The sequence below is a fragment of the Tamandua tetradactyla genome, chromosome 2 (genome assembly GCF_023851605.1).
Source record: "Tamandua tetradactyla isolate mTamTet1 chromosome 2, mTamTet1.pri, whole genome shotgun sequence".
In the NCBI taxonomy this organism is placed as follows: Eukaryota; Metazoa; Chordata; class Mammalia; order Pilosa; family Myrmecophagidae; genus Tamandua; species Tamandua tetradactyla.
In genome coordinates, this window is record NC_135328.1 from 182,756,498 (window position 1) to 182,775,765 (window position 19,268).

A 19,268-nucleotide genomic window follows, 5' to 3' on the forward strand; every position below is an offset into this window, starting at 1 on the left:
ATACAATGGACGCCTGGAAAGACTGAGCATTAATTTCTCATCAGACCATGGATGCAGGAAGGCAGTGGTATGATATATTCAGGATACTGAAAGAAAATTGCCAGCCAAGAATTCTCTATCAGGCAAAACTGTCCTTCAAAACGAGGGAGGTTTAAGGTATTCACAGATAAGCAGAAACTGAGAGCATTTGTTAATAAAAGACCTGTCCTACAAGAAATACTGAAGGGAGTCCTGTAGTCTAAAAGGAAAGGGGAGGAGAGTGTAGAAATGAAAACTATCAGTAAGGGTATCTAAAAGGGTAAAAAAAAGATAAAAGTAAGATATGACACATGAAAAGCAAATGGAGTTGACTGTTGGAATGCGGTACTGCTGCCAGACACTGGGAGAGCATGGGCCCCAGGCAGGTGAGGGAGTGCAGGGATGGGAGCAGTGGCCATAAGTGCAAGGCAGGGTTCATAGGACTCCAGCCTCTCAAGGGGCAGCCCTCACCCAGCCTAGGGCTCTATGTGAGCTGTGGTGAGGCAGCAATCCTGCATAATAAAGAGGAGGCTGCTGTGGAAGCATATGCTATGTATCAAGGCCAGATGCAATACTGATGAAGGCAGAGGTAAAAGCCAACGACAAGGACTGCCTCAACCAAGTATGTAGGCAGTTGGGAACTATTGAAGTTGATTATTTTGGACTGCAGTATACAGGTAGCAAAGGTGAAAGTTTATGGCTAAATCTGAGAAACCACATCTCCCAGTAGATGGGTGAGCTCACTCCTTACCAGTTTAAACAGATCTCATTTTGCAAGAGCAAACAAGGCATATCTTTTTTCTTGCACATAAAAGAGGCCCTCTTGGCAGACCACCACCAGTGTTCCTTAACAGCAGGCAGTGGAGCTCAGAGTCACCCTTGTCCAGATCAGACTGCAGTCAGAACATGGTCAAGTATGAGGAGCTGTGTGCAAAGGAGCTTTCGAGTGCTGCCTTAAACAGCATTATTGCAAAGCATAAAGAGTTGGAGGGGATCAGCCAGACTTTTGCAGATGGTGTTGGCATTGGAAAACTATGGCATATAATGTATTCTGTGAGGGACAATGAAGGGCAAAAACTCCTCATTGGAGTTGAAGCTAAAGAAATCTTCAATTTGTAAAGATGACTTTAGCCCAGTTAATAGGATAGCACATCCTGTGGTACAGATGGCCCCCCAATCAGAAAAGAAACATACTTGATGGTCATCAAAGAATCTGGGAACAGCATTGTGTTCTTGTTTAAAATGATCATCACCAGGGCAGCCAGTGGCCTCTGCTGAGCAATAAGTGAAACACATGCATTCTACAAATGTGAACTGGTGACAAGTGCCATCATGATGCAGTATGGTTGAGACAAAGGGCCTCTTCGCATCTTTATTTCTAAATAAAAATATTAATATCGGCAAGAAGTATGTCTTTGATATTAAAAAAAAAAACATGAAAGGAGATGTATGACCATGCCCAGAGGGCTTTTTACAATGTTGACATTTTGGCCCTGTTTCCAGAAGCAACCACAGCCCTCCAAGCTCTTCTCTGAAGTCCTTGGAAAGGAGCATGAACTGTAGCAACTGCAAAAGCTTTAGCTGCCAGCAGACCAGGAAACTCCAGAAGAAGCTATGTAAGTTCAAGAAGCCATGCTGTGAGGAAGAAATCAACTTGACTTTCTGTCCTTGCAGCCACACTGTATGCTGTGAGAGCTATGCTACCTAATTATAGTTCTGTCCAATCTGCAGATCACATGTAGAACATGTTCAGTAAATCTGTCTTTTAACCCACAACAGTCTTCTGAATATAACTGTAGTCTGTTGAGCATGTATTTGACATACCAAGATTCCAAGAACTGCACTATTATGAACTATAAAAACAATAGATTGTGGAGAAAATATTTACTCCAGCATCCATCTGCCCTGTTAAGTTTGGGGAAAAACAAAGGAGGGGAAAAAAACAACAACAACCACTGCCCACTGCAAAAACCTGAAATCCATAGAACCAGCAGTTCCAGTAATGGTGACCAGGAAGATCTTCGGGACCAAGCAACACATTCCTTGGACTTTTGTTTTTATCATCAAGTAAAGGAGTAGTAAAATCATCTGATGCCAGTACAGTGGCAACATAGACAACAGAGATACCCTTTAGGAAATTAGATTGTAAATCTTCTTCCTGTATCCTGAGGTTAGATTCCTTCCTACAGCAGATTTTATAAGAATTCATTTTAAGAATTTATGTGGTTCTTTTTGTATTGTCATGGAGCGCCCAAAGATTTTTAATAGGAGTATCTTCCTGAAAGAAACAGTCATTATTATAGTGTCATTTTTGTTTTTATTACTTACTCAGGAATGATCAGAAGGTTAACAGAATTAAAAATCAATTCTGTGGCTTTTAAAAAGTTGACAACAATAAATTGGGTAGATGGGGTCTGGTGCAGAGAACCCCTCATCCTGGGAAATGGGGCACATCCAAAAGGGGGCAGCTCCCTTGTACTGCATATTCTTGGGGAACCTGGTGCTAAACTATTCGTAGATGATGTACTTCTGGGTCAGGGTTTCATATATAGCAGAGCAGCTCCCTTGCTGCAATGTGTTGAAAGTCAGCCCTTGACACATGGGTTTGTAAAAGTAAAAAGAAAAATAAAATAAAAATTTTTTTAATTTTAACAAAACAGAGAATTAGAACAATAAAATTAAAAGGTAAATTAAAAATTTATTAAGAAGAGAGAAAGTGAAAAAAAATGAAGAAATAAATTGTGTAGATTGAAATACTAGCGGTCAATGAGAAGGAAGGGTAAGGAGTATTTTTTTTTTTAATTTCTTTTTCTGGAGTGATAGAAATGTTCCAAAAATGATCATATTGAGGAATACCAACTAAGTGATGATATTGTGACTTTGTATGTATGAAGATTTATCAAATAAAAATTTTTTTTTTTAAAAATTGACAACAGGACGGATGATGGCGTAGTGGCAGAGTTCTCACCTGCCATACCAGAGACCCAGGTTCAATTCCCAGTGCCTGCCCACGCAAAAAAAAAAAAAAAAAAAAACACAACAAAATTGTTGGATTTAAATCAGTCTTGCTAGTAGAAAATAGATACCTCAGTATGTGATTTCTTATTCCTTTTCCTGCCCCTACCTACTGTTTTGGCTATGAGATTTCTGTGGGGTGATCAGGAATTCTTTAGGACTCTTGATGTGGTGAAATATCTTCTCTTAAGATTGAAAAGAGAGCACATTCTCCTTGAGAAAGAATAATAGATAAATTTTCATGGTGTTTACACTATGGTAGTTCTTTAGTTCTCCCAAACACTCACTCCACATTCCCCCATTGGTGTTGCTTTTGCTTGAATTATCAAGCCTTTTACAGCCTTATCATAAGTATCCTAGATAATGTGTACTTTATTTGGGGGCGGGGGGTAATAATTGGGGGATAAATGCTTAAGTATTAACTTTTAGTTGTTACCTCTATGTTTTGGAGGGGTTTTGATTCTTTTTGTTTCTGTATTTTTAAACATCTTTTCCATTCCCACTTGGGCATTTTGGGTACTTTTCAGTTAATAGGTTTTCTAGGTTGTAGGGAAACCTAAATGACCTTATCAGATGCAGTACTAGCTAAGGTAAAGCTAGAAACCTACACTGTCACTTTACTGAGATTTCTGAGTATACTTCTCATGTTGCCTTGATGTAACAGTAATGTGTTTATGCATTTATTTCTTTGCACAGACATTTTGACAAATGTTAAAATTCTATTTTTATAGCACCTATTAAGCATATAAACCTTTATTCCAAAAAGCACTTATTTTTACTTGTAAAAAAAAATGTTTCCACATAAAGAAATCTGTTATATCCTAGAAGATTTCTCTCTTTTATGTTAAGGATAATAAAGACTTTAAAAGCAAGCACAAGTAAAACCAAACAAAATAAAGGATAAAATAGTTGAAGTAAATACTGCCTTTATAGTAATAACATTTAATGTCAATGAATCAAACTCCTCAATCAAAAGACACAGACTGGCAGAATAGATTTTAAAATATATGCGCCATCTATATGCTGACTATGAAAGACTCATCTCAGACCCAAGGATACAAATCAGTTGAAAGAGAAGGGCTAGAAAAAAATATTCTGTGCAAAAGTATCCAAAAAACAAAAAAAGAGCTGAGGTAGCTATATTAATATCAGACAAAATATACTTTAAATTCAAAGCTGTTTTAAGAGACAAAGAACGACATTATATATTAAGAAAAGGTGCAGTCCATCGAAAAGAAATAACAATCATATATGTATGAACCTAGCCAGGGTGCCCCGAAATATATGAGGCAAACACTAGTAGAACTGAAGGAAGAAATAGACATTTCTCCAATAATAGTTGGAAACTTCAATACACCACTCATATCAGTAGCTCAAACATCTAGACAGAGGTTCAATAAGGAAATAGAGAACTTGAATAATTAGATATATGAACTAGACCTAACACATACACAGGACAGTGGATCCCAAGATAGCAGGATACACATTCTTCTCAAGTGCTTCAGAAATCCCCAGTCCCCTGCCTATTAACCATTGTTATAGTCATTCACAGCCAGTGCATATATTGTTGTTGTTGGATCACATGATTATTTTGCAAATGTTTTATGTAGTTAGGTTTCCAATTTTCAATATTATAAACACTATAATCCTTTGAGTTTTAAAAAATTGAGGTTTTTTTGTTTGTATCCTATTTTTTGATGTCTCTGATTTTGAGAGAAAGGAGCAGCAGTTTTGCTTAAAGCTTAAGCAAAAATAAATGTATGCATTGTAGAACTATTTAACGGAGTAAAAATTTACTATAATCTTGACTCGTTAACTGCTGATGGATTAATTATACCTGATAATAAATTGAATGTTGTATGTACCTCTAAATAGTGTATTTACTTTAGTTTGAGAGTACTGAGAAAATTGTTTCACGGTGAGCATAGAGTTAGTGACGAGGGGCATGAAATTGGGATAAGCACTAGACGAAAGACCACTAATATTTTTATCTTCCTGCTGTATGTCAACTCAGTTGAATTTTTTTAGGGTTGTTTAAAATGTAGTTGAGTACATATTTAAATGTTTTTCTTTTCATTTTAGGTAACATTGTACAACGCTGATCAGGATGGTAGTGATAGCCCACGCAGTAGCCTTAACAACAGTCTCTCAGACCAGAGTTTGGCATCTGTTAATTTGAACAGTGTTGGAAGTGTGCATAGTTATACACCGGTAAGTCTTGGTGAAGTTAGGTTCATTGGCACCTACTCATTTAATGCGTTAACAATAAACCAAATATAATTGAAATGCAAATAAAAGATGAAATTGTGTATTTCTCATTTAAGCAACTCATTAACTTCAGTAAATATATTTAGACTTAAATAGAGCAGATTTCTACCTTGGTATGTTTTCATTGGGCACTTCTATTTTACCAAGGTAGATACAAATACATGGTTGTGTTGTGGTATATATTTTTGTCTACTTTACTCCATTTGCTCCATGTCCAAGTAAGACGCAATTGGAATAGGAGAAAAAAACATAAAACAATACTTGAGTGTGGCAGAGCAACATTAGAGGATGTATCAGCTTGTTTCCTAGCTGTAGATCTGAAATGGTGATCATCCTATTCCCAAAGGTTAGGGTGGCTTGATATCCAGTCGTTAACTAGTTTTATATTTTCAGTTTTAGTCTGGTAAACAAAGTTATGCTATAAAAGGACCACTTTCTGAGTATTCTTGTTCCTGTACTGTTTTGTTACCTAATTACAAAAATGTGATCCTTGGGCTATCTTATATTTCTGTGAACTCTCTGGTAGCTGTCCTCCTCTCCAGTGGATGGAGAACAGAACCCAAGAGCCACATAAACACCGTTGGTATAAATTTGATCTCAACAGATCACTCCCTGTTTTCAGATGAATAAATAAGAAAAACCAGCACAGGGCAAAGATATAAAGGGAAAGACCTGAAATAAGAAAAAATACAAGGGAAACAAAAACTCAACAGAATTGAAATTCATATTAAATACAAGAAAAAAGAAAGGTGATCCTGCAAAACTGGTACTAGTGCTCTGAAAAAAATGACTTAAAATTTTATCCACGAGTGTAGAAGAAATAGACAAAGAAAATGATATAAAAGAAGACAATAGATATAGAAGATTGAAAATTATAGTTGTTCCTACAGAAGAAACCAGAATAGTTGGTACAGAAGCAGTTTTAAGAAGAAATAGAGATTAAAAGGGTTACTGAGTTCTAGAAGAAATTATTGAAATAAAAGATAAAAAATAAAGCATCTGCATATACCGTGACATACTTTAAAATTTCAGAAGTAACCATCCATGTAGATACCATGGCAGAAGATACAAATTGCATTAAAGTAACACAGATCAGACTTGTTTCCCATAATCTTCAATACCAGAAGCTAATGTAGCAGTTTATGCAGAATTTTGAGGGAATAGGTTTGGAATTACAAATGGTATGCCCAGCCAAATTTTCATTATGTGAAAGTGAAAAAAAAGACATTCTTTGATATGCCTTTCCCGGAAAATCCTTATTAAGAGATGAATCTTGAGGGTGAGTAAAGTACTCAGTGATGAAGAAATCATGATATAAAAGGATAGTTGGAGTATTGAAACAAACTAAATAATAATTTAAAAGTAAAATCTTGAAACCAAAAGAAACCAAAGGACAGAGTCCAGTATCACAAAGTATAATAAAAGAAAAAGAAAAATTAAAGAAGCATTTACAGAACTAGGTGAAACAAGTAAAAACAAAAAGTCAGTTAGCCCAGTAAATATAATGGGGTTTAACTCCCATATTAAAGCTAGACATTGTAGACTGCTTTTTCCATATAATAACGTGAAGTCACCCACACTGTCCTTAAGCAGCAGCACAGTGGCAGTTTCTTGTTAGGTTTGTCATAACTTTCATGGGTTCGGTTTGTAAGGACACAGTAAGCCCAAATGGATTGACACAGTTTTATTACTTGAACAGATAGCATAAACTAGATTAGCATGGTGTCAGCTGCCCACATCCTACAGGATTATAGGAAACCAGAGGGGCCAGATAGCAGTCCACAAAAGTGGTGAATTTCTTGTGTCTGATGCTCCTTTTATCTAGGGTAAGGACAGATGAATTTAAAAATTTGGATAAAAGATAAATAAATGATGGGATTAGGGGTAAAATATATTGAGTAGATTGAAATACTAGTTGTCAGTGAGAGGGAGGGGTAAGAGGTATCGGATGTATGAGTTTTTTCTTTTTATTTTTCTGGAGTGATGCAGATGTTTTAAAAATGATCATGGTAATGAATATATAACTTTGTGATGATATTGTGAGCCATTGATTGTACATCATTTATGGACTGTGTGTGAAAATCTGTCAATAAAAATATTTTAAAAAAAATAAGAGAGAGAGAGAGAGTGGTGGGTTCCCTTGTAGTGAAACTAAGCAATTTTGTATCCTGCAGCCGTACCATTAGGGGGTGGACAGAAAGTCCCATAGTTCACTGGAACCAGGAAGACAAATAAGAAACTGCTGCTTAATGGCAGATTAAGAATTTGCACCTCATAAAACAGACTATCATCCCATATTCCAAGATAATCACAGGGTGTTCAGTCAAGGCTTTGGTTAGCCTGTGACTGAGCCTCATCTGTGTGACCTATGTAGAGACATGTATGATTGCCAGGGTGCCATGGAGGAGCTGTTCCCCTACACGTCATTCATATTTTCCTATGTTACTCATATTCCTTATTAGCATTATTTTGAATGGCTGCATAAATTTCCATTGTATGGGCTTACCTTAATTTTTCCAAGCATTAAAAGAAATGGTAGTTTACTACCCCTTGATATAATCTTTTAAAAGAAATACACTGATTATCTTTTATTTCCAACTGTGCTACCTTCAAAGAAAATTTTCATTTTTTTAGGTGTTTATAGTGCCTTTTTTCCCCTGCATAGCTTATGGTCCTGATCTGTTTTCCTCAGAATATCCTTTCTTTTATTCCTTCATTTATCATTTCCCCATAACTTCAGTTTTTTTTAAAAAATTGTCCTAGAAATTAAGAATTAGGTAAATTGAAACTTGTTGCTATTTAAGGCAATGCCACACAATTTGACTCATAGTACTCAAAAGTATGAGTTTAAATGTATAAAGATTAATTGAATAAACGAATGAGACATGTTAGTAGCTTCACATGGTGTAGTGGATTTTGAGATCAAGTTGCTTCTCTACAAATAAATATTAAGGCTCTACAGAAGCAATAAGAGTTCAGGGCTACCTCATCACTTATTTGTATGATCTTGGTCAAGTCGTTTAACTTTGAACTCTTTCTGTTCCCCTGTGAAATGTGGAGGTTGAATTAGATTTCTGTGCTTCCTCAAGTTCTTAAGTCTGTCCTTACTGTACCGAACTTTACAGAGGGTGGGAAAGCCAAAGACAGTTAGGAAAGTTATTTCCTTTGGATTCTGTTGTTTGCACTAATGTTTTCAGTCAGATATTTTGTGCAACAAACCCAATTCTGATACAAAAATGCTGAATTAATAGTGTTTTCTTTTAATGCTAGGTGTCAAACCATCCAGAACCAGTCTCTCAGTCATTAACTTCTCAGCAGCAGCCACAGTACAACCTACCAGAACGAGACAAACAACTACTTTTCTCAGAATATAATTTTGAAGATCTCAGTGCCTCATTTCGGAGCTTGTATAAATCAGTTTTTGAGCAGTCACTTAGTCAACAAGGTGAGTATATCTCTTTTTTTTTAAGTGAATTTTTTATTGAAAATTTTTCTTATTTTTAATTATTTTCAGAGCAGCTTTTATATTTCCTTCACCTTAGAACATTATCATCATAATCAGAATTTGAATGATTACATTATGCCTTTTGTGCCTTTACTGAGCTTTGTATGTATTTATGTCTGGAGTACTATGTTAAAGAATTCTGATACTACATCTATGCCACATGGGAAAGACTAACATAATTAATTAGTAGTGAGGTCTGGTATGTGAAGTGTTTGAGCACTGAATGTTGCATTACAGGAATAGATAGGCCTTGCATGTGTGTTCTGACTGGTAATAGCAAAGAGAGAGCTTTTGGAATGTGGAAACACCAAATCTGTAATTTAGTGTATGGCACTTAATGGGTCATGTTTTATAAAACATACTTAAATCCTGTTTTAACACTAAAAGTGATTTTGGTTGAGATATATTATTACATCTCACCAAAATGCTAGATTGTTGCTATAATGTGTTACTGTCCCATTAACTCCTGGGTTAATCTTAGTCTTGTGACAGGGTCAGGGTATTGCATTTGATTAGGACTCAACTATTGAAGCATTTCAATAAATAGTTAATTTAACTATGTATACACCAACTCAAGAAGAGACTACTTGTAATATTTTCTTGTAATAAATGCTAGCTTTCTAAAAAACATTCATTCAGCAGATATTTCTTGAGATCTTGCTGCATGCTAGGTATTTCTCTGGGCACTGGGAATGCAGCAGTGAACAAAGTAGACAAAAATCTATGTTCTTATAGAGTTTACTTTTTAAGGTTTATTATATGTAAACAAATATATATATTGCTAGCTGGTACAGTAGGTGGCTTTTTATGATTAGTGTGTGAATTTAAAGTAAGATTCATATATTTTCTCAAATTTTATCTCATAATTGTATGTCTATGAAAGTACAAAAGAACTAGAAATTGGATTTAGGTAAATCCAACTTCAATGATCATAATAGAAAAATACTGGATATGAAATAACAGTTTCCAAAAACCATAACACCATTCATCTCACACTAATAAAAAGAACATTGTGATTTCTAGTTTAGGTTCTAGCTTAAGGTCAACTAAGTTAACTCTGCTTCTCTGAACCTCAGTTTTCCCATTTGTTCAATAAAGAGGATTGGACTAGATCAATGATTTTCAAATTGTTCTCTGCAGAGCTTTTCAGTTTAGTAAAGGTCTTGGAAGCTATTGGAGGGAGAAGTATGTGGATAAAGAGGGAACCTAGCAGGCAGGCTTCTTTCCTGGTTTCAAAAAAAGCAGTTTTATGTTCATCAATTTTCTATATTGAGCTTCTAAGAAAGTTTGTTTTGTTTAATTTAAAAATGAGATTGAAAATGTTGGTATGGATCACATTTGGGCTCCCTCTTAAAATGTGAGGGTTTTATTGGAAATGGATTGTTATTACTGCTTTCTTTGATCTTACTGTAATAACCTATATAGAATGACAGTTTTACAAGGCCAAGGCAAGAAATTTTATTAACTCTTCTAACCATAAAACATTAACTTCTGTTAGGTTTTAAAATTGTCCAACAGTGCACTCAAATACAGTGTTATTATTAACGACAAGTATTAGAATAATTTTATCTTTGTACAGACCATCTGTTGGGATATGAAAGTAGCGTAGCTATATAGAAGCAAATGTTGCCATAAGATTTATTAAAATGAGCATAGTAACTTGCAAACAAAACATATGTTATTTTGGACAAGCTCACTTCTGGCCTAATCATTATCATTTTCATAGCAACTGAGATTTACTATGTTTATCCTGCACTTGCACTTGCTTGCACTATGGCATTTAGTTCTCATAACTCTTAGGTGCTATTCTTATACTCATTTATAGTTGAGGTAATTGTGGCTTGGGGAAGTTAGGTAACCTTCGGAAGTTACATAGTGTGTAACAGTGCAGAGACTTAATGCTACATTCTGGTGCTATAAAAGTATGTACTTTTAAGACCTAATCTGTATATGTTTCAAAAATGTTTCGTAAGAGTAATGAAGAATAGTGGAGATTGTTTTGTTTTCTTAGTCCTAAGAATGGTAACAACCATTTTGGTCTTAAAGTTTTTCGACTAGTTAGAGAAGATCACAAATAAATGGACTTGATTCAGCACCACCCTCTCCCCTTTTGTCAAAGCCTTGGTCTTCATATATACAGAGAACCATCTTTAGTGTGTCCTAACATCTTTCCCATTTTTTCCATTTACTTATCTTTTAAGACTCAACTCAGATACTATCTTTTCAAGGAAGGTTTCTCTATATATTTTCAGCCTCTTGCTAGCTGAACAGCAGAAGGCAAAGTTGTTCCCATAATTTTCTCTGTATGCTTTTACCTTAGCACTTCTGTTGTGAGGTATACTCTTGTTAAGTGTCTGTCACTTCAACTAGACCATTAGCTTCTCAAAGGCAGAAAATGATAATCCTTATACTTCCAGATAACTTTTATTACTGTACATTACCCCAGAACCCAGTGCATGGTAGATGCTCCATAAACACCTGTTAAACTGAACCAAAATTGCTCTTGATAACATATACCTTTGTTCTATAAATAATTTTTTAAATGTTTGACATAAAAATGTCACTGAAGTCTGACCACAAATGATCTTGCTTTCTCTGTTTTTAGGTTTGATGAACATCCCTTCTGAATCTTCCCAGCAGTCCCATACTTCGTGTTCCTATCAGCACTCTCCTAGCAGTACAGTGAGCTCTCACCCACACAGCAACCAAAGCAGCCTGACCAATAGTCATGGCAGTGGCCTCAGCACCACAGGCAATAATTCGGTTGCACAAGTTTCACTGTCACACCCCCAGATGCACACACAGCCATCTCCACATCCACCCCATCGACCGCATGGTTTACCACAGCATCCACAGCGTTCCCAGCACCCAGCATCGCACCCACAGCAACACAGCCAGCTCCAGTCCCCTCACCCTCAGCACCCATCTCCACACCAACACCTACAGCACCATCCGAACCATCAGCATCAGACGTTAACACATCAGGCGCCCCCACCCCCACAACAGGTATCCTGTAATTCTGGTAAGTTTTTGTCTTCTAGCTTATGTTTGGCTAATTATGAGTTATGATCTGTTCTTTGTTATTTGAAATTAATGTGGTATTTATTACCAAAACTCTTCTGATCTCCTTTTGTGTTTCCTTGCTATAATCCTGTAGTTGCAACTCACTCAATCTGTAGATTGAACTGAAGATTTTTTTTGTTTAAATTTTATTGTGGCAGCATGGCTTAACCCTTGTGCATTTTGATCTCAACTCTTATTTTGTCCTTCTGCCCATCAGAATTGTTTTTGTGAGCATTTGAAAGGAGAATGGAAAATATAGTCTGTCTGCAAACTGTTATGTACAGTGTCATATGGAAGAAAGAGCATAGATTTATGTTTGAAAAACCTGTATTGGAATTCTCATTCTGTTACTTAGATCATTGGGCAAAATTACTTAACTTCTTTTAGCCTTATTTTCTCATCTGTAAAAATGGAGCAAATATACAGTGTTATTACAAGACTTATATTGTGACAAATACGAAATACCTAGACTTGTATCTTACATATATGTATTCAGTAATAGTCCCCCTCTTACCTTCTTTGCTTATTCCTGCAAAGTACCTCATCTTAAAATTATTATAAAGACAGAAAATGTTCCTTATATCATGGCTGAAAAATATCTCTTGCCCTCAAGATAGGTCACAATGGTTTCTAGTGACGTGCTTAACTGAAGTTGTTCACAGAGCAGGCAGTCTTTGCACTGCAATACTCCAGGGAGTGGCCCTGTACATACACTACAAAGTGAATAAGGCCCCTTCGGAGTTGTGCCAAGTATGTGTCTTTTCCTCAGCTTGCCTGGCTGTCCACTTACCAACCATATCACTGATGAGAATGTAGTCCTAGAGGGATGATTTCTAAATGTTAGACCATGCTAGTTCTTATTCACCAATTAAAAATTGATATTTGTGTCAAGCAATAGGCTGTTCTCAGGGAAATGAGCTTTTGATAGTCCAGACTGTTTCTTATGTTATGACTTAGCTGTAAAACTTTTCTTAAAGCTTACCAAAGCTGTTTCCTTATTTATAACCTGGAAAAAATGATAGAAGGTTTTGGGGATAATTAAATGATAAAGTACAAAAATGCATAACAGAGTACCTGAAACTTAATAAGTCCTTGATAAGTGTTTATGTCACACCCCCTTCCTGCCCCTTAATTATCCATGAAGATATTTGGGGGCCTTAAAACCTAAACTTAAAGGTGTCTTCATAGTATTTTTTTCTTACTGTTTTTATTGTTTTTCCAAAACAACAAAATCCTCTGCATATTTAAAAAATGTGAGAAATACTTTTTTAATTTTTTAACAGTTAATTTTGTTTTCTTGATTACTGTTTCTAAGTAGGTTTTAGAATAAAACTGAAAGTTGATTATAGTTCCTGTATAGATGGGATATCCTCTAAAACATCTTGATAAGATTTTTAGATGCTTTCCCCAGGGGAAAAGGTGTATAATATAACCCTTTTTTAGTGTCAGTCACTATTGCCTGTCTTTTAAAGACTATCTTTTAAATATGTTCTTTAGAAATTTAAGCCTTTTAATTAATGTGATTTGGGGGAGAGACTAATCATAGTAGTGATTGGTATCAGTAGAAGTCTGTGGTATTCTGGTTATACCGTTCCTTTCTTTAATTCTAATGATTGTGGGGAAGGGGGCGGGGCAGAAATACTACTACTACAGATGCAGACAATCCACTATATGCCCTTGCTGGCCTGTTTAACTACTGGTAGCTTGCCAGAGAAGGAAAGTAGACTTCCACCTTGGAGAGTTAGGAATAATCATTGTAGCTGTGATAATAATGAATCTCTTTGAATGACAAATTTCTCAGTTACACAAAGTGTCATCTCTTTGAATGACAATTTTCTACAGTTACTAAGCAGGTGGTCTTTAACAGGGAAGGAATGGAAAGTAGGAACAGTTGTTTGAGTGTTCATTATATGCTAGGCAATTTAGATACATTATCTCTTACTGTCCTCTCAAATAGATAAAACCGTCACATTTTATAGCTCAGAAAAGTGTAGCTCAAAGAAATTAAACAGTTTGCTCAGGATCACATTGCTAAATAAGTTGTGGCACTGGGATTTATACCCTGATTTGACTTCAAATCCTGTGATGCCATTTATTCTAAAAGCACTAAAATCAGCAAACATCTATTGAGTAGGGAGGGTTTCCTCAACTACTCTCTCTGCAGAGATGAATTTGTTTTTGTGTTGCTAAGGCAGCATTTATTAATGGAGCCCTCCCACCCCACACACAAATACCTACCTCCAATTAAAAAAATCAGCTATGGAAAGAGTGTCTGAGTTTCTTAGCATCATTCTTTGGATCATTGTGCTGCTCTTGCTTTTGACTAGTTGCATTGTGTTTACCTCAGTATTGCTTTGGCTATTTTATTACCTAGATTTCTTTGCTCAGATAATAATTCCTATGACTTTTGATTTTTTTATCTGTGACGTTCTTCCTGGAGCATAGCATCTAAAAGTTTGGTAGACTTGAATGTTTGTAGTTTATTTGGGGGACATTGATTTAACTATTTTTCCCCAAGTTTCTCCCTAAATTAAAAGTTCCTGGGGGTGGGCTCATGCTCTCTCTGGTTCATTGTTTTAAAAATCCACAATTAACAAAGTTTTGTAAATCAAGTAGCCAAAAGTTATCTGATATAGGTAAGAGTTGTCTGATGTAGCAGACAACTACACACACACACACACACACACATATATATAAGTTCTTACCTTCATCCATGTAGGGGTGATTCTGAAAACACAGTAACTTGGCAGCAATCACTGAATCACTATGTACAGCACTCTCATTGAGGGCAACTCTTGCCTCATGGCCCTTGACTGATAGCCACTTTGCTGACAGACAGTGCTATGGAGTCTTAACTTTTCTGATGATGTTGTATCAGAGGATATCATTTTTGATTAGGAATTCCCTGACCTGAATTCATTAGCATTTATTAAAGAAGTCTTAGCCTTCTCCCTTACTACCTTGGTGGAAAGTCTCTTTGAAGGCATTCCTCCCCTAAGGCTTCCTTGTAAGAAGCATCAACTCTTATACTGTCTAATTTACCACCCTCTTATTCTCTTTAACTACCAATTCACTTTTTCTGGTTATTCCTTATAGTATTTGGGAGGGGGAAATATATATATGTATATAAGTCAATGCTTTGAATTATAATGTATATTGCTTCTAGTTATGAATCTACCTCTGTAAGTTATGGAGCACATGTCTTTTAAAAAAGTCATAACAAGGCAGGAAAATGAACTTTATATGGGAAGAAAAACTGATTTGCATGCCTTGTCCTACCTGTTCATTTATTTGTACTATATACAAATATAAAGAGGGATATCAAATTTGATATCAAATGGCAGTGTGCAAGTTGTCAGAGAAGAACTTAGAAGACTTGGGTTCAAATCGTAGATACATCTTATTGGCCTTGCTAAGTTATGCCACCTCTTACAGTTTGGTTTTCTTTATTTGTAAAATAAAGAGAAATAGTAGACTTTCTGCCTGCCTCACAGAGCAGATTATTCTGATATAACAGTGGGTGTGAGTCCTTTTGTAAAACTGAGCAGGGATCTGCCTCTGTCAGCAATAAGACCTCCTCATTGTCTTCTTTTACCATGCACTTCAAACTTTTGCCGTTCAAGATTTTTAATACTGTCAATATTACTTTTATAGGTGTTTCAAATGATTGGTATGCAACACTTGATATGCTTAAAGAAAGCTGTCGAATTGCCAGCAGTGTTAATTGGTCAGATGTAGACCTTTCACAGTTCCAAGGTGAATATTGGTTCCTTTTGACATATGACCAAATATATATGATAATGTTTTCTCTGGTAGATTATGGGTTTCTTTGTAGTAGAATTACTACTTTATTTGAAGTAGAAATAAACATCTTATATAGTATTTCTTTTGCGCTTGGTAGTATGCTTAAAAACGACATTTTGCAAAATTCACTGTGAAGTCTTTTAACAAGTTGATGTAGGCTGGGGCTACAGATGAATTCTGAAAGAAATTTGGCCACATTAAAAATATTGGACTTTGAATAGTTTTCATTAATTTCATTGTTTACATTGGTAAATCACTACCATAATCTTGAGTAAGCCAGTGGAAGTTTTGTGGGCTGAAAAAAATTATATCTGGCAATTTTCCTTGCAGTTTTTTCAGAACTGTATTAACTATATTTCTAATGCTTTCATTCACAGGTTTGATGGAGAGTATGAGACAGGCAGATCTCAAGAACTGGTCTTTAGATCAAGTTCAATTTGCTGATCTCTGTTCTTCTCTTAATCAGTTCTTTACACAAACTGGCCTTATACACTCACAGAGTAATATTCAGCAAAATGTTTGTCATGGTGCAATGCATCCAACAAAACCTTCCCAACACATTGGAACAGGTATGAACTTAAATCATTTTCTTTTTCTCATTCATATGAAACTAACTGTCTTAGGCAGCTTGGTACCTTTCTAATGGTGACAGTGATCCATTTACATCTTTTTATTTGTAAGAAAAATGAATGATAACATAATTTGTATATCTTTGGTGCATCTTAGAAAAATTGAAGTGAAGAGACTGTATGTTTTTCTGTTGTGATGTATGTGATTTTTTTGTTTAAAATTAACTTTCCTTTGGGAACTGCTATTATCAAACAAGAATGAAATGTTTTAAAGATACTTATGTCTTTATAGGAATATAATTATGAAGTTATATCAATTTAAATTTATATAGACTTGAAATGAAAATCAAATATCTTATATATTGTAAGAATGATAAAATTAAACAAAGTTCATAGGGTTGCAAGGGTGGAATTCTTGCCTGCCATATGGGAGACCCAGGTTTGATTCCTGGTCCATGCACTTCCTAAAAAACAAACAACAAAAATTCAACAAATGGTACTGCAATAACGGGACACTTACATGGAAAAATAATGAAATGTGACCCTGCCATAAAGCATACAAAAAAAAATTAAACTAAGTTCAAAGTTTATTTGAAGAGTTTAGACATAGTAATAAATAATTGTGTTAATGTTTTATTCTGGATTCAGAGTATTTGCTCTGTATTCTTTATTTCGCTTTTTTCCTTTGGTCTTTACGTTTCCACCTGTCTTTTCTACCTTTGATTTTATGCTGTCATTTTTCTTTTCTCAAGTTTCCATTTTGTAGGAGTTTAATATCCAAGTTTTATCTCTCTGCATTTTGATTACTTCCCTTTTATCCCCAAATTTACTTCTTTTCTATATGCTATCTTGGTTTTGTATTTGATGCTAACAAACCCTCTCTTTTCTATCTTAACTGGCTTCCTTTGACTATTATCCAGTCTTAATTCACATTGTTTGTCCTTCCACATTCTCCAGATTATCATTCAGGCTGCATCTCTCTTTTTATGAAATTTTTATTTCTGTGTCCTATGATACAGTAGAAACTTTCCATCATCTTTGCTTCTTCATTTTGAATAGCTTTTCTGACCTTGTTAATTACCTAGCTTGAAATCCTCAGTAGCTGTTTGATTCTGGTGACTTATTCATTCAATACATTACATCCCTACAAGGGCCTCATTTAGTGCCTGGCATGTAATACTTAGTATTAATTGAATTTATTGAGTGCTGTATGCCAGATACTATACCTTATTTTTTGTTAACTCGTTAGCTCCTTTCTCTCTCTTTCCATTTGTCATTTCTTTTTTAGTATCTTGCTGATATATGTGTTTCTAAGTATCAAACTTTGTGTAGATTGGCACATGTCCTCATTTTTTTTGCTTTCTTCAGTTTCATCTTTTTTGATATCTTCTTCCAGTTGGATAGCCTATTCCTATCTTTTTTGATCGTCTGGTAGGTCACTCCATCACCACCACCATAGGTTCTCTTTCAGAACTCATCATTTTTACTTTTTCCAACTTGCTTTAGTACTAGTCTAGGAGTACCATCTCCCTCTGTTCCTTCTTTCTCCTTTCTTCTTTACTTTTCCTATTTAAGCAAAGCTGTAACTTCCAAGTGCTGCCATGGACTCTTCTTTGCCAAATCCATCTCTAACCATTTCAGAAAGCCTTAAAGAGTGCTAGTAAGTGAATTTGAGTAGCTTATGTGTACCTTTATGGCTCACAAATTGTTGCCTTGGGCAAACCAGGGAAATCTAGGAGATAAGTAGAAGGTATGGTTCAGTCTTGAGAGAAGGCTGTCTAAATAGGCCTATGTCCATGTTAGTCATTAACTCTCCCTTTCTGGAATTTCAAAGGTGAATTATGAAGCAAGACTTTCTTCAATTTCATGATCTAAATCTTTTTAAAAGGTTCCCTGCTGACATCTTGTACATGGAAAAAGTTCTGTGATCTCTTGCTGTCATCTGTCAGAGTGTGGGCAAACATTCCTGGGTTCTCTCCAGAATGAGACCCCATGTTATTTTCTTAAAGTCCTTTGTTACCAGACCTCTGTGGTCATCATCTCTTCTTGATCCTTGAGTTTGATTATTTGGTTCTGGCATTCTGTGATTCTCCATCTTTCCTTTTTATTGTCAGAATTCTCCTTTTCTGTAGGATCCCTACAACTCCTTCTTGATTCTTTATGCTACCCCAGTGCCAGACTATCAAAGGCAGAAGAATAGTGTTTTTTCCTCAGTGTTTATTTCTCTCCCCATCTGCCTCACCCGTTAATCTCTTGGACTCCAAGGAACTGTCTTGCCAAACTATGTTGACCTCTGCCAACACCTTTTCTGCTGAAGTTATCCATCATCGCATGTCTACTAATTATATCCGTGGAATGTCAGTTTTTACAGGTCCAGAGTTGCTTTCTTTTAAGTCATAGTCTCTTTCTGTCATTCTTTTTTCCCTCCTTCTTGCATCCCTATAAACTAAATTCATTCAGATATCTCACTTCCTTCATCTCTACCCCTCAATAATTCTTTGCCACTTTTTCTTAGAAGTGTAGTATAAGAGGGGACTTTAGAGAGCTGTTAATTTTATTTCTTTATTTAACAGATGAGGAAACTGCTCTAGAAAAAGAAAGTGACCTCATTCATTCAGATATAGGTCGTGACTCCCAAAATATAGTTTTCTACATCCAAACTTTTCCCTGATGTTTCTATTTTCAAGGCTCCCGCTTTCGGTGAATACCTTTGAAGTAGAGACCCCCAAAATTAGTGGTGTAGTGTATTTGTGTGAAGGAGAAAAGAATTTCATAGAAGGTATATCTCCTCTTTTTCCTAAATCCTTTTTATCTGTGTTTACCATTTGTCTTTCCCAACCACTTTCAAGTATTTTAGCTGGGGTATTCTTAATTTGATACTTTGCTCAAAGGGTATTAAATATGGAGAGATGTGTGTTTGTTCAGCAAACATTTGTTTATACTTTTCTTTGCCTGGCTATATATTGGTCACTAGGAATAGAGAGTTCATTCTAAAATAGCCCCTGATCTTAAGGCGCTCCCAGCCT

General features: G+C 35.6%; 1 protein-coding gene and 1 pseudogene across 4 annotated transcripts in view; both read left to right on the top strand.

The window, feature by feature from the left end:
- FOXJ3 (forkhead box J3) overlaps positions 1 to 19,268 on the top strand; it is a 216,204-nt gene that overhangs the window by 188,210 nt on the left and 8,726 nt on the right. For all 4 annotated transcript variants that reach the window (XM_077150035.1, XM_077150038.1, XM_077150037.1 and 1 more), the window contains 5 exons: positions 5,116 to 5,244; positions 8,572 to 8,746; positions 11,412 to 11,828; positions 15,524 to 15,625; positions 16,051 to 16,242. In XM_077150035.1, the coding sequence (XP_077006150.1) occupies positions 5,116 to 5,244; positions 8,572 to 8,746; positions 11,412 to 11,828; positions 15,524 to 15,625; positions 16,051 to 16,242 (1,015 nt within the window). The remainder of the gene's footprint in view (positions 1 to 5,115; positions 5,245 to 8,571; positions 8,747 to 11,411; positions 11,829 to 15,523; positions 15,626 to 16,050; positions 16,243 to 19,268) is intronic.
- On the top strand, positions 359 to 2,460 carry LOC143654755 (E3 ubiquitin-protein ligase MYLIP pseudogene; annotated as a pseudogene).